This window comes from Pristiophorus japonicus, chromosome 14 (genome assembly GCF_044704955.1).
Source record: "Pristiophorus japonicus isolate sPriJap1 chromosome 14, sPriJap1.hap1, whole genome shotgun sequence".
Taxonomy (NCBI): domain Eukaryota; kingdom Metazoa; phylum Chordata; class Chondrichthyes; family Pristiophoridae; genus Pristiophorus; species Pristiophorus japonicus.
Window position 1 is genome coordinate 105,738,235 of NC_091990.1, and position 15,982 is coordinate 105,754,216.

A 15,982-nucleotide genomic window follows, 5' to 3' on the forward strand; every position below is an offset into this window, starting at 1 on the left:
TCTGACTCGGAGGCGAGAGAGTGCTGCACATTGAGCCACGGCGGATAGTAGGACTTGTCCTCTCCGTTTCATGTCCTGTTGTCACCAGATTCTGCCTTTGCTTTGAAAGTGCGAGTCACATGGTGCAGCATGGCCCTGTCCCTCTGTTGCACTGAGAGAATGGAAAGAACATTTAGAACTTGTAACATGACGTAATTGTGAAGTTCAAGCAGTGAAACATGACCAGCGACCGAGTGCAAACTCTCACAGTGTGCCAACTCTTTCTCTCACGGGGAATGTATTTCCCATAACCGTCTGTGCTCGTATTCCAGCAGGCAGAGCTGAGAATCAATACGGTTGGAGACAGTATTTCCGGAAGTGAAGAATTATTGCTTTTTATACTCGTATCTTTGTTGCCAGGCCCATTGGAATTGATCACTGAAAGCACGTTAGATGATTAATGCTGTGAGACTGACCCCTGTGGCTTCCATCGATTGGTTTGCAAGTGAAGGATAAACTCATAGCTCTGGTTATACTGAGGGTATACCAGTTGGGTAGGGACGCGAGTTGCAGGTTATGATTGTCTGCTGCGGAAGAATGTATTAAATAAAACAGTCACTGCACCAGAGAATTAAACGAGGACTGGTGTCGGCCGTGGGTAGCACACTCACCTCAGTCAGGAGGTTGTGGGTTCAAGTTCCAACTCCAGAGACTTGAGCACAAAAATCTAGGCTGACACTCCCAGTGCAGTACTGAGAGAGCGCTGCACTGTAAGAGGGGCAGTACTGAGGGAGCGCTGCACTGTCAGAGGGGCAGTACTGAGGGAGCGCCGCACTGTCGGAGGGGCAGTACTGAGGGAGCGCTGCATTGTCGGAGGGGCAGAACTGAGGGAGCGCTGCACTGTCGGAGGGTCAGTACTGAGGGAGCGCTGCACTGTCGGAGGGGCAGTACTGAGGGAGCGCTGCACTGTTGGAGGGGCAGTAGTGAGGGAGCACTGCACTGTCGGAGGGGCAGTACTGAAGGAGGGCTGCACTGTCGGAGGGGCAGTACTGAGGGAGGGCTGCACTGTCGGAGGGGCAGTACTGAGAGAGCGCTGTGCTGTCGAAGGGTCAGTACTGAGGGAGGGCTGCACTGACGGAGGGGCAGACTGAGGGAGTGCTGCACTGTCGGAGATGCCGTCTTTCGGATGAGATGTTAAACCAAGGCCCCGTCTGCTCTCTCAGGTGGACGTTAAAGATCCCATGGCACTATTTCGAAGAAGAATAGGGGAGTTATCCCCGGTGTCATGGCCAATATTTATCCCTCAACCAACATCATTAAAAGCAGATTATCTGGTGATTATCACATTGCTGCTTGTGGGAGCTTGCTGTGCGCAAATTGGCTGCCGGGTTTCCTACATTACAACAGTGACTGCACTCCAAAAATACTCCGTGGCTGTAAAACGCTTTGGGACGTCGTGAGGTTGTGAAAGGCGCTATAGAAATGCAAGTCTTAGAGAGTGAGTGGCAGAATGATTTTTGCAACAATTTATTTTTTTTAAAGAAAAATTCATTGCGCCTGTGGAGACGGGGGATGGTTTCTCACTGATTCGGACAAGGTGACGAGCAGAACTAATACCCTGCCCTTTAAATTTCTCTTTAAAAAGGAGAAGCAACACTTCTTGGGGGTGAACTACTTAAAGGAAGGGCCGGAGGGGAACGATATCCGCAAGACCAACGTGGCTCAGATCCGGATGGCGTTTCGGTACGAGACGCTGTGCAACGAGCTCTCCTTCCTGGTGGACGCCGTGAAGGCGACGGAGATCAGCATGTCGATTGACTAGCGGCGGCCTCTCTCATTCGCTGGGGCACAGAGGGAGATCGGTCATGGACTGTATCATCCGCCTTCGATACCAGCCGACCCAATGATGGATTATTGCATGTATTTCACTGGATTAGTAATACTGCTCGCCTGACGCATAATTATATTTCAAAATAATTTTCTTTTTAAATAATAAATCCTAGTGCAGATACTGTGAATATATATATAGAATATAGTATATTACTGTATAAAGTGTACAGTACACAATTTAAATATAACCTGGAAAGATTTCGATGCCGATTAAAATACTAATCCAGCCAGGCCATGTTACTCTGTTCCTCGCACTAGGTGTAGGTGTTTTGGCATTAAGTTCTAGAAGTTATTTTTATAAAAACCTGCTGTATTTGATTTGTCTATTTCATGTATATTGTTACTTCTTTTACGTACTTCGCTGAGGAGTGAAATTTTATTGGCTAAAACCATTAAATGAAATAAAGGTGGCCACTCTCACCGAGGTTCTGTCGGGCTTTTTGTTCGACAACAAATGAAGAGGCATTCACAAGTACTGCAGCACCAGGAGCACTGTTCACGTTGATTAGTTCAAACTGATAGGGTGTCGGCCGTGGCTCAGTGAGTGGCACTCTCGCATCTGAGTCAGGAGGTCGTGGGTTTAAGCCCCACTCAAGAGACTTGAGCACATAATCCAGGCAGACTCCCAGTGCAGTACCGAGGGAGTACTGTACTGTCGGAGGGGCAGTACTGAGGGAGCCATGCACTATCGAGGGTCAGTACTGAGGGAGTGCTGCACTGTCGGAGGGGCAGTACTGAGGGAGCCATGTACTGTTGGAGGGGCAGTACTGAGGGAGTGCTGCACTGTCGGAGGGGCAGTACTGAGGGAGCGCTGCACTGTCGGAGGGGCAGTACTGAGGGAGCGCTGCACTGTCGGAGGGGCAGTACTGAGGGAGCGCTGCACTGTCGGAGGGGCAGTACTGAGGGAGTGCTGCACTGTCGGAGGGGCAGTACTGAGGGAGTGCTGCACTGTCGGAGGGGCAGTACTAAGAGAACGCTGCACTGTTGGAGGGTCAGTACTGAGGGAGTGCTGCACTGTCGGACAGGCAGTACTGAGGGAACCCTGCACTGTCGAGGGTCAGTACTGAGGGAGCGCTGCACTGTTGGAGGGTCAGTACTGAGGGAGCGCTGCACTGTCGGGAGGGTCAGTACTGGGGGAGTACTGCACTGTTGGAGGGGCAGTACTGAAGGAGCGCTGCACTGTCGGAAGGTCAGTAGTGAGAGAGCGCTGCACTGTCGGAGGGGCAGTACTGAGGGAGCGCTGCACTGTCGGAGGGGCAGTACTGAGGGAGGGCTGCACTCATGCTGGAATATCATAAATAGTTTAAAAATGGTAAACATTCAATATTTACTCCAGACTTCCTTATGCAGCTTTGGATAATAGGCAAATGTAACCTGCTCTAATGGTTTTTATTAATTATACATGCACACATACATAGCCAAGTTTTCTCCCCCTGCCCCACCAACAACAATCCCAGGCAAGCAGACACAGAAAATCTTGCATTTATATCTTCATCATAGGCAGTCCTTCGAAATCGAGGAAGACTTGTTTCCACTCTAAAAGTGAGTTCTCAGGTGGCTGTACAGTCCAATGCGGGAATTACAGTCTCTGTCACAGGTGAGACAGACAGTGGTTGAAGGAAAGGGTGGATGGAGAGTCTGGGTTGCCGCACGTTCCTTCCGCTGTGCAATGGCCACCTCATGTTAAAAGAGCTCACACACAGGCATCTTCCACCCATTTATATAGCGCCTTTCACGACCACCGGACATCTCAAAGCGCTTTACAGCCAATGAAGTACTTTTGGAGTGTAGTCACGGTTGTAATGTAGGAAACGCGGCAGCCAAATCCCACAAACAGCAATGTGATAATGACCAGATAATCTGTTTTTGTTATGTTGATTGAGGGATAAATATTGGCCCCATGACACCAGGGATAACTCCCCTGCTCTTCTTCAAAATAGTACCATGGGATGTTTTACATTCACCTGGAGTATAAAAGCAGAGAAGTCCTGTTACAACTGTACAGGGTATTGGTGAGGCCACACCTGGAGTACTGCGTGTAGTTTTGATCTCTATTTAAGGAAGGATATACTTGCATTAGAGGCTGTTCAGAGAAGGTTCACTAGGTTGATTCCGGAGATGAGGGGGTTGATTTATGAAGATAGGTTGAGCCTATACTCATTGGAGTTCAGAAGAATGAGAGGTGATCTTATAGAAACTTATAAGATAATGAGGGGGCTCGACAAGGTGGATGCAGAGAGGGTATTTCCACTCAGAGGAAACTTAAAACTAGGGGGCATAGTCTCAGAATAACGGGCATCCCATTTAAAACTGAGATGAGGAGAAATGTCTTCTTTCAGAGGGTTGTAAATCTGGAATTCTCTGCCCCAGAGAGCTATGGATGCTGGGTCATTGAATATATTCAAGGCGGAGATAGACTTTTAAGCGATAAGGGAATAAAAGGTTACGGGGAGCGGGCAGGGAAGTGGAGCTGAGTCCATGATCAAATCAGCCATGTTCTATTAAAGGGATCAAGGTGTATGGAGAGAAAGCAGGAGTGGGGTACGAAAGTTGCATGATCGGCCATGATTATATTAAATGGCCGAGCAAGCTCGAAGGGCCGAATGGCCTCCTCCTGCACCTATTTTCTATGTTTCTATCTTATTAAATGGCGGAGCAAGCTCGAGGGGCCAAATGGCCTACTCCTGCTCCTATTTCTCATGAGGGGGCAGACGGGGCCTCGGTTTAACATCTCACCTGACAGTGCAGCGCTCCCTCAGCACTGCAATGAAGTGTCAGCCTGGATTTTTGTGCTCAAGTCTCTGGAGTGGGACTTGAACCCACGACCTTCTGACTCAGAGGCGAGTGTGCGACCCACTGAGCGACAGCTGACACACGCACACACAGCCTTGAGCTCAGTAATTAGCATTCACCGGGGCACCATCGCAGTTTGCCAAGATTGGTGATTGGAGAAGGATGGGAGTGAACACCACTTCAAGGACAGGTAATAATTCAGTTAATGGGAAAATGTTTTATTATACTAAATCCAACAGTCAAAGCTAACTTAAAAAGAAAATGATTTCACCAATAAAGCAGAGAACTTTCCAAAACTATCCGACATGGAAGTTTTACAATTTCTTCCTGCAAAACAATGCAAATTAATGTACATCTATTCATCAACCGACACCTTTGTAATCAAAAACAACGGCTTAATACTTAGTAGTCATTTTAACCTGTGCAAATAAAGAATTAGCAATGCTGGCTACAATCCTCACTTTCGAGCCCAGTCTGCTCAAAGTGTGGAGGCTGCTTGAGGTCATAAAGATTTTCCAACTGAGGGTATTGTAAATGAATCGCAGTGAGTGAGAAGGCTGTACAGACGAGGAGCACATATCTCGAATGATGAGACCCTTGAATGGGTTACAGAAACCCTTTTCAGGCTCGCAGAACCTGAAGCATTTCACTGCTTCGTGTTAACCTGCTGTACTCCACGTGGCAGTCTATCTTTAAACTGCATGTTTTGACATTGGAATCGTGAAGCAAAGAGTTTTGGTAATTCCTGGGGTAAAAAACTCCAGCCCAATCAGGCAAGCAAGGAAAGACTTGCATTTCTACAGCGCCTTTCACAATCACCGGACGTCTTTACAGCCATTGAAGTACATCTGGAGTGTAGTCACTGTTGTAATGTGGGAAAAGCAGCAGTCAATTTGCGCACAGCAAGCTCCCACAAAGCAATGTGAGAATGACCAGATAATTTGTTTTTTTGTTTTGTTAGTTGAGGGATAAATATTGGTTAGGACACCGGGGATAAACTCCCCTGCTCTTCTTCGAAATAGTGCCATGAGACCTTTTACATCCACCCGAGAGGGCAGACGGGGCCTAGATTTAACGTCTTATCCAAAAGACAGCACCTCCGACAGTGCAGCGCTCCCTCAGCACTGCACTGGAGTGTCAGCCTACATTTATGTGCTCAAGTTCCTGGAGTGGGACTTGAATCAACAACCTACTGACTCAGGGGCAAGTGTGTTACCCACTGAACCACAGCTGGCACAAGGAGCTAAAGTGTTAATATATTATAAACAGTGCAGCAGAAGATCCGCTGGATATTGCACAATTACACCAGCTCGGTAACAAGTGCATTTTATGCAACACGGAAACCGAGCCAGACTCGTGGAGCGCTCAAAACAAAATATAACTTTCGACACCCGGCTTCCGCAAACGGTCTGGGTCAAGAAAATCGAAACATTGCATTGGTTTAAAAAAAACGCTGAAAGTGTATTTGGGGAGGAGGCAAAGGGGAATTCCTAACATATGGGAGGAATCTATTAAACGGGACGAGCTGATTCTGGAGGAACGGTGAGATGGGGAAAAGGAGCAGCAAATACAGGTGTGATCTGGGCTGATTTAGCAGATTATTCAAACAGATATCTGAACAGTTGCGTTTTTAAAAATTCAATAACTGCCCAAATACATAAGCAGAAAGGACCATTTTTTCCCCGTGAAATCATTAAAATATTAATTCATATTTAATACATATTTCTAGTCGATTTTCTTGTTGCAAATCCAAGCTGTCTACAGGAGGTACAGGCAGTGACCTTTAAGTGACCTTACTCTCCAAATCAAAACAGGTTATTTTTACGAGCTAAAGTCTTACTCGATGTCAGTCTCACTGTGTGGTCACTCCTCATCAATCACTATTTGCAAAATACTAATTTATTTGACAACCCACACTTAAGAAAATCTAGGAGCACCCTCGCAAAAGGCAGATTCACCAGAATACACCCTACCCTGTTCACACCTTGTTCAAGCACAAATCGAATGTTTAAATCCCACCAATACCGAACCCCGCCAAACCTCTCACCGTCCGGTAATCAAATCAAAGCTCCCATGCAGTGAACAGCTCAGGCACAAATAACGGGTTAGAAGTTCTGTTTTTTTTTAAATGGCAAACACTGCTCATCAATTCTCGTGAAGTCTCACCAGCAGTCACTCAAGAGTTCTCACTTCGTCAACGTGCAAACCAAACAATGCAGTGATTGCTGCGGAGCGTCCTACAGACAGGAACTTAACGCAAACTTGACCCCAGCAGGAATTTTCTCCATGGGTTTATCTGAATATGGATACGACCAAGCGCTTCAGCCGAGCTTCCATCTGCTTCAACTCCTGATCGAACAGCAAGGGCAAATATTAAAGTGATCCGATGTACAACGGCCTCCATGCTCATAAAACTTGTTTTTAAAAAAAAAACCTTTTTATTTATAAAAGAGACGTCTTCAGTCTGAGGATTCACGCCCCCCGCCTCCTCGCTCGCCCCCATCAATCTTAGGGCTTGTGGGGCTGCCCGGCCTCATCTGCCATTTTGAGAATGTAAGTGGCGATGTCCTCTTCGGAAGGTGCATCAGACACGACCCAGGAATCGCCGGCTTCCTTCACTTGCAGTCGACAAATGGGACAATTCCGGTTGTGATCGCTCCTGCCACAAAGACATGAAACAAACTCTCAGTTCAGGGGGGTTAAACAGCAAAATTTTCACTCACTCTCAGCCAGCCTGGCAAGCAGCGTTGCAAAACTAGTTGCAACATTCTTTGATGTTTGCTGTTTGTCCTAACTCGCACCAAGTCCTGCTCACCCATCACCCCCTGTGCTCGCTGCCCATGTCCTAACTCGCACCAAGTCCTGCTCACCCATCACCCCCTGTGCTCGCTGCCCATGTCCTAACTCGCACCAAGTCCCGCTCACCCATCACCCCCTGTGCTCGCTGCCCATGTCCTAACTCACACCAAGTCCCGCTCACCCATCACCCCCTGTGCTCGCTGATCTACATTGGCTCCCAGTTAAGCAACGCCTCTATTTCAAAATTCACATCCTTGTGTTCAAACCCCTCCATGACCTCGCCCCTCCCTATCTCTGTAATCTCCTCCAGCCTCACAACCCCCCCCACCCAAGATCTCTGCGCTCCTCCAATTCTGTCCTCTTGAGCATCCCCGATTTCAATCACTTCACCATTGGCGGCCGTGCCTTCAGCTGCCTGGGCCCCAAGCTCTGGAATTCCCTCCCTAAACCTCTCCAACTTTAAGTCATTCCTTAAAACCTACCTCTTTGTCCAAGCTTTTGGTTAACTGTTCTAACATCTCATGTGGCTGGGTGGGATTGGTCAAATGGCCTGCTTCTGTGCTGCAGCATTCGGATTCCAAAATGTTTGGACAGGAAGGATGGAGTGCACCGTACGGCTAGTGGGGAGCCAAGATATTGGCACCACAACAACTTGCATTTAAACACCAAAGAAATAGCGTAATTGAGATTCGTTTAGATGAGATTTAGAAGTGGAGCTAATGCTTCGGTGATCAGGGCTTTGGTTGAACAAGAGTCGTGGGAAGACCAGGCAAAGGAAAATGCAAATAGAACTAAAGGGTAAAACTGGGAAAGGCAGGTGTGGAAGGCCGAGATTTAACTCGTAACACTGATGCCAGGAGGTTTGAAAATAAGCTTTTGGAATTAGAGATAAATGGAGCATCCATGGGCCCAAGTTTCCACAGGATAAAAAACGGGTGCCCCTCCGAGCTGGGCGCCCGTTTTTCGCGCCTAAGACGGCGCCAGAAAAAAAACGCGTTATTCTCAAGCGCTTTGCAGCTCCTTGTCTGTTTGGCGCGGCGCCCAGGGGGGCGGAGCCTACACTCACGCCGATTTTGTAAGTGGGAGGGGGCGGGTACTATTTAAATTAGTTTTTTTCCTGCCGGCAACGCTGCGCGTGCGCATTGCAGCGTTCGCGCATACTCAGTGTGAAAAAATACATTGGCACTCGGCCATTTTTGTAGTTCTTTGTAGCTGTTTAATTTTTGAACATTTTTTAATAAAATCACATTGCCATCAGCACATCAGCACTGAGGCTTCCCTTCTCACTGTCTCCTTCCCCTCCCTCCCCTCCGCGGCAACAAACGGCGGTTTCCTCCCCCTCCCTCCCCTCCACGGCAACAACCCGCTGTCTCCTTCCCCTCCACAACAACAACCCGCTGTCTCCTTCCCCTCCCTCCCCTCCACAACAACCCGCTGTCTCCTTCCCCTCCGTGGCAACAAACCGCTGTCTCCTTCCCCTCCACAACAACAACCCGCTTTCTCCTCCCCCCCTCCCCCCCCTCTCTCTCCCTCCCTCCCCCCCCCTCTCTCCCTCCCTCCCCCCCCCCTCTCTCTCTCCCTCCCTCTCTCTCTCTCTCTCTCCCGCTCAGCGGCACGAACGGCTGCAGAATTCTCTGTGCCTGAAGCACTTTCACACAGGTAGGAAGATGGTTTATTTAATCTTTTCTTTGCTTATAAATGTTTATTCAGGTTGGATTTATTTGTATAATATTTGTAGAAGTATAAATAAGGATTTATTGTAGGATTTAATGACTTCCCTCCCCCCCCCCCCTCGTTCTGGACGCCTAATTTGTAACCTGCGCCTGATTTTTTAATGTGTAGAACAGGTTTTTTCAGTTCTACAAAAATCTTCACTTGCTCCATTCTACTTTAGTTTGGAGTATGTTTTCACTGTGGAAACTTTCAAATCAGGCGTCAGTGGCCGGACACGCCCCCTTTTGAAGAAAAAAATTCTGTTCCAAAGTAGAACTGTTCTACCTGACTAGAACTGCAGAAAAAAAAATGTGGAGAATTGCGATTTCTAAGATAGTCCGTTCTCCACCAGTTGCTCCTAAAAATCAGGCGCAAATCATGTGGAAACTTGGGCCCTAAAAGTTTAGGCAATGCCTTCAGAGAACCATGACTGTCAGGAGACACAAGAGATTGATTTAAGAGAGTGAGAGATGATTTCAAAAGCAGATCTGGGAGTCTAACCCTGGGGCATTGGTGGCAGGACAAGTGAGTCACCATTACACACACACACTGGCATTCTCACTGCCGCTGGGACTTCTAAATGCAAAGTTTCAGACATGCAGCAAGGATAGAAATTCATCAGAAGGTGTTCCCATATCCTTGCCATCACCAAGACCACCTATTTCCACCTCCGTAACATCGCCCGTCTTCGCTCATCTGCTGCTGGAACCCTCAGCCATGCTTTTGTTACCTCCAGACTGGACTAATCTCAATGCTCTCCTGGCCAGCCTCCCACCTTCCATAAAATTGAGCTCATCCAAAACCCATCACCCATCACCCCGTGTGCTCGCTGCCCCGTGTTGTAAATCGCACCAGGTCCCGCTCACCCATCACCCGTGTGCTCGCTGACCTACATTGGCTCCCGGTCCGGCAAAGCCTCGATTTTAAAATTCTTATCCTTCTTTTTAAATTCCTCCATGGCCCTGTGCCTCCCTGTCTCTGTAATCTCCTCCAGCCCTACAACCCTCCAAGAAATCTCCAACTCTGGCCTCTCGTGCATCCCACACTCCCTTCGTCTCACCATTAGCGGCCGTGCCTTAATTTGTCTAGGCACCAAGCTCGGGAATTCCCTCCCGTCTCGCTACCTCTTTTTTCTCCTTTAAGACCCTCCATAAAACCTCCCTCTTTGACTAAGCCGTTGGTCACCTGTCCTAATATCTCACGCAGCTCAGTGTCAATTTTAGCCGGATAATGCTCTACGTTTTAATACGATAAAGACGCTATACAAATGCAAGTTGCTGGTCAATCACTTGCCCTAATTATTGTCACATGATGATACAAGAGCTGTCGAGAGACTGGATATAATTGGAGAGGTGGAAGTCTCGCAGGAAATGAACAATAAGAGTAACACATCAGAAATTGGCATCCGCTGTCACTCATTCTGAGCAGGGAGATGGAGAGCTGCTTGTAGGAATGTGAAGGGCTGCTGGAAGTTGTAACATGGAATGGGGGGGGGAGACAGAGAAGTGATTCCAACGTCCCTGATTCTATGAAATTGAACACAATCAGGCAGGAGGGAGGAAACTACAAGCAATTTCACTGAGGGAGGCAGTGATTAGAATATAACATAAGAATTAGGAGCAGGAGTCGGCCATTCGGCCCCGCAAGCCTGCTGCGCCATTCATTGGGATCATGGCTGATCTTCGACCTCAACGTTCCTTCACCACACGGACAATAAATGCCGGCCTTGCCAGCGACAGCCACATCCTGACAATGGAGGGAATCTCATACCAGAACCGTAGTGTACTTATTAGTTAATTAGCTTAGAATCATAGTAGTTTACAGCATAGGAGGCTCATAAAAACATAGGAGATAAGAGCAGGAGGAGGTCATTTGACCCCTCGAGTCTGCTCTGCTATTCAGTAAGATCATGGCTGCTCTGATCTTGGCCTCAACTCCACTTCCCTGCCCGCTCCCCATAACCCTTGACTCCCCTATAGTTCAAAAATCTGTCTATCTCTACTTTAAATATATTCAAAGACCCAGCCTCTACAGCTCTCTGGGTAGAGAATTTCAAAGATAAGAAATTCCTCCTCATCTCAGTTCTAAATGGGTGACCCCTTATTCTGAAACTATGCCCCCTAGTTCTAGATTCCCCCATGAGGGGAAACATCCTCTCAGCATCTACCCTGTCAAGCCCCCTCAGAATCTTATACATTTCAATAAGATCACCTCTCATTCTTCCAAACTCCAATGAGTACAGGCCCAACCTTTGCTCATAAGACAATCCCATCATCTCAGGAATCAACCTCGTGAACCTTCTCTGAACTGTCTCCAATGCAAGTATATCCCTGCTTAAATAAGGAGACCAAAACTGTACACAGTACTCCAGGTGTGGTCTCACCAATGCCCTGTACAGCTGTAGCAAGACTTTTATACTCTATCTCCCTTGCAGTACCGACTCTTGGCTAGTGTAATCCCAAACTAATCCTGCTGTGGTTGCAACGGGTTATTTAATCCTCTTTCTCGCTTTAAACATCTAGTTACATAGAATCATAGAAATTTACAGCATGGTTGGAGGCCATTTTGGCCCATCGTGTCCACGCCGGCTGACAAAGAGCTGCCCAGCCTAATCCCACTTTCCAGCTCTTGGTCCATATAAATATGTGAAGAGAAAAAGATTAGTGAAGACAAACATAGGTCCGTTGCAGTCGGATTCAGGTGAATTTATAATGGGGAACAAAGCAATGGCAGACCAACTGAACAAATACTTTGGTTCTATCTTCACAAAGGAAGACACAAATAACCTTCCGAATGTGCTAGGGGACAGTGGGTCTAGTGAGAAGGAGGAACTGAAGGATATCCTTATAAAGCGGGAAATTGTGTTAGGGAAATTGATGGGATTCATGGCCAATAAATCCCCGGGGCCTGATAGTCTGCATCCCAGAGTACTTAACGAAGTGGCCCTAGAAATAGGAGATCATTTTCCAACAGTCGATCGACTTTGGATCAGTTCCTATGGACTGGAGGGTAGCTAATGTAACACCACTTTTTAAAAAAGGAGGGAGAGAGAAAACGGGTAATTATAGACTGGTTAGCCTGACATCAGTAGTGGGGAAAATGGTGGAATCAATCATTAAGGATGAAATAGCAACGCATTTGGAAAGCAGTGACAGGATCGTTCCAAGTCAGCATGGATTTATGAAAGGGAAATCATGCTTGACGAATCTTCTGGAATTTTTTGAGGATGTAACTAGCAGAGTGGACAAGGGAGAACTAGTGGATGTGGTGTATTTGGACTTTCAAAAGGCTTTTGACAAGGGTAATGTACTGACATGGATAGAGAACTGGTTGGCAGGCAGGAAGCAGAGAGTCGGGATAAACGGGTCCTTTTCAGAATGGCAGGCAGTGACAAGTGGGATACCGCAAGGTTCAGTGCTGGGACCCCAGCTCTTTACAATATACATTAACAATTTAGATGAAGGAATTGAGTGTAATATCTCCAAGTTTGCAGATGACACTAAACTGGGTGGCGGTGTGAGCTGTGAGGAGGATGCTAAGGGGCTGCAGGGTGACTTGGACAGATTAGGTGAGTGGGCAAATGCATGGCTGATGCATTATAATGTGGATAAATGTGAGGTTATCCATTTTGGGGGCAAAAACACGAAGGCAGATTATCTGAATGGCGGCAGATTAGGAAAAGGGGAGGTGCAACGAGACCTGGGTGTCATGGTTCATCAGTCATTGAAAGTTGGCATGCAGGTTCAGCAGGTGGTGAAGAAGGCAAATGGTATGTTGGCCTTCATAGCTAGGGGATTTGAGTATAGGAGCAGGGAGGTCTTACTGCAGTTGTACATGGCCTTGGTGAGGCCTCACCTGGAATATTGTGTTCAGTTTTGGTCTCCTAATCTGAGGAAGGACGTTCTTGCTATTGAGGGAGTGCAGCGAAGGTTCACCAGACTGATTCCAGGGATGGCTGGGGTGTCATATGAGGAGAGACTGGATCAACTGGGCCTTTATTCACTGGAGTTTAGAAGGATGAGAGGGGATCTCATAGAAACATATAAGATTCTGACGGGACTGGACAGGATAGATGCGGGAAGAACGTTCCCGATGTTGGGGAAGTCCAGAACCAGGGGACATAGTCTTAGGATAAGGGGTAGGCCATTTAGGACTGAGATGAGGAGAAACTTCTTCACTCAAGAGAGTTGTTAACCTGTGGAATTCCCTGCCGCAGAGAGTTGTTGATGCCAGTTCATTGGATATATTCAAGAGGGAGTTAGATATGGCCCTTACGGCTGAAGAGATCAAGGGGTATGGAGAGAAAGCAGGAAAGAGGTACTAAGGGAATGATCAGCCATGATCTTATTGAATGGTGGTGCAGGCTCGAAGGACCGAATGGCCTACTCCTGCACCCATTTTCTATGTTTCTATGTTTCCATAGCCCTGTAGGTTACGGCACTTCAGGTGCACATCCAAGTACTTTTTAAATGTTGTGAGGATTTCTGCCTCTACCGCCCTTTCAGGCAGTGAGTTCCAGACCACCACCACCCTCTGAGTGAAGAAATTTCCCTCAAATCTCCTCTAAACCTCCTACCAATTACTTTAAATCTATGCCCCCTGGTTATTGACCCCTCTGCTAAGGGAAATAGGTCCGTCCTATCCACTCTATCTAGGCCTCTCATAACTTTATACAACCCAATAAGGTCTCCCCTCAGCCTCCTCTCTTCCGAAGAAAACAAACCACCTTATCCAATCTTTCCTCATAGCTAAAATTCTCCAGTCCAGGCAACATCCTTGTAAATCTCCTCTGTACCCTCTCTAGTGCAATCACATCTTTCCTGTAATGTGGTGACCGAACTACACGCAGTACTTTAGCTGTGGCCTAACTAGTGTTTTATACAGTTCAAGCATAACCTCCCTGCTCTTGAATTCTATGCCTTGGCTAATAAAGGCAAGTATTCCGTATGCCTTCTTAACCACCTTATCTACCTGGCCTGCTACTTTCATGCACTCCAAGGTCCCCTTTGTTCCTCTACACTTCTCAGTGTCTTACCATTTAATGTGTATTCCCTTGCCTTGTTAGCCCTCCCCAAATGCATTAGAAACATAGAAACATAGAAAATAGGTGCAGGAGTAGGCCATTCGGCCCTTCTAGCCTACACCGCCATTCAATGGGTTCATGGCTGAACATTCAACTTCAGTACCCCATTCCTGCTTTCTCGCCATACCCCTTGATCCCCCTAGTAGTAAGGACCTCATCTAACTCCTTTTTGAATATATTTAGTGAATTGGCCTCAACAACTTTCTGTGGTAGAGAATTCCACAGGTTCACCACTCTCTGGGTGAAGAAGTTCCTCCGCATCTCGGTCCTAAATGGCTTACCCCTTATCCTTAGACTGTGACCTCTGGTTCTGGACTTCCCCAACATTGGGAACATTCTTCCTGCATCTAACCTGTCTAACCCCGTCAGAATTTTAAATGTTTCTATGAGGTCCCCTCTCATTCTTCTGAACTCCAGTGAATACAAGCCCAGTTGATCCAGTCTTTCTTGATAGGTCAGTCCCGCCATCCCGGGAATCAGTCTGGTGAACCTTCGCTGCACTCCCTCAATAGCAAGAATGTCCTTCCTCAGGTTAGGAGACCAAAACTGTACACAATACTCCAGGTGTGGCCTCACCAATGCCCTGTACAACTGTAGCAACACCTCCCTGCCCCTGTACTCAAATCCCCTTGCTATGAAGGCCAACATGCCATTTGCTTTCTTAACCGCCTGCTGCACCTGCATGCCAACCTTCAATGACTGATGTACCATGACACCCAGGTCTCTTTGCACCTCCCCTTTTCCTAATCTGTCACCATTCAGATAATAGTCTGTCTCTCTGTTTTTACCACCAAAGTGGATAACCTCACATTTATCCACATTATACTTCATCTGCCATGCATTTGCCCACTCACCTAACCTATCCAAGTCGCTCTGCAGCCTCACAGCATCCTCCTCGCAGCTCACACTGCCACCCAACTTAGTGTCATCCGCAAATTTGGAGATACTACATTTAATCCCCTCATCTAAATCATTAATGTACAGTGTAAACAGCTGGGGCCCCAGCACAGAACCTTGCGGTACCCCACTAGTCACTGCCTGCCATTCTGAAAAGTACCCATTTACTCCTACTCTTTGCTTCCTGTCTGACAACCAGTTCTCAATCCATGTCAGTACACTACCCCCAATCCCATGTGCTCTAACTTTGCACATCAATCTCTTGTGTGGGACCTTGTCGAACGCCTTCTGAAAGTCCAAATATACCACATCAACTAGTTCTCCCTTATCCACTCTACTGGAAACATCCTCAAAAAATTCCAGAAGATTTGTCAAGCATGATTTCCCTTTCACAAATCCATGCTGACTTGGACCTATCATGTCACCTCTTCCAAATGCACTGCTATGACATCCTTAATAATTGATTCCATCATTTTACCCACTACCGATGTCAGGCTGACCGGTCTATAATTCCCTGTTTTCTCTCTCCCTCCTTTTTTAAAAAGTGGGGTTACATTGGCTACCCTCCACTCCATAGGAACTGATCCAAAGTCAATGGAATGTTGGAAAATGACTGTCAACGCATCCACTATTTCCAAGGCCACCTCCTTAAGTACTCTGGGATGCAGTCCATCAGGCCCTGGGGATTTATCGGCCTTCAATCCCATCAATTTCCCCAACACAATTTCCCGGCTAATAAGGATTTCCCTCAGTTCCTCCTCCTTACTAGACCCCCCGACTCCTTTTATAACCGGAAGGTTGTTCGTGTCCTCCTTCGTGAATACCGAA

General features: G+C 47.2%; 2 protein-coding genes across 6 annotated transcripts in view; one reads left to right on the top strand and one right to left on the bottom strand.

Moving 5' to 3' along the window:
* The window catches only part of ampd3a (adenosine monophosphate deaminase 3a), an 82,686-nt gene extending 80,397 nt beyond the window's left edge, over positions 1-2,289 (top strand). For all 3 annotated transcript variants that reach the window (XM_070899446.1, XM_070899445.1, XM_070899447.1), the window contains one exon: positions 1,625-2,289. In XM_070899446.1, coding sequence (XP_070755547.1) covers positions 1,625-1,801 — 177 coding nt within the window. In that variant the 3' untranslated portion in view covers positions 1,802-2,289. The remainder of the gene's footprint in view (positions 1-1,624) is intronic.
* A 964-nt stretch (positions 2,290-3,253) lies between these two features.
* rnf141 (ring finger protein 141) overlaps positions 3,254-15,982 on the bottom strand; it is a 34,474-nt gene continuing 21,745 nt past the window's right edge. For all 3 annotated transcript variants that reach the window (XM_070899448.1, XM_070899450.1, XM_070899449.1), the window contains exon 6: positions 3,254-7,321. In XM_070899448.1, the coding sequence (XP_070755549.1) occupies positions 7,171-7,321 (151 nt within the window). In that variant the 3' untranslated portion in view covers positions 3,254-7,170. The remainder of the gene's footprint in view (positions 7,322-15,982) is intronic.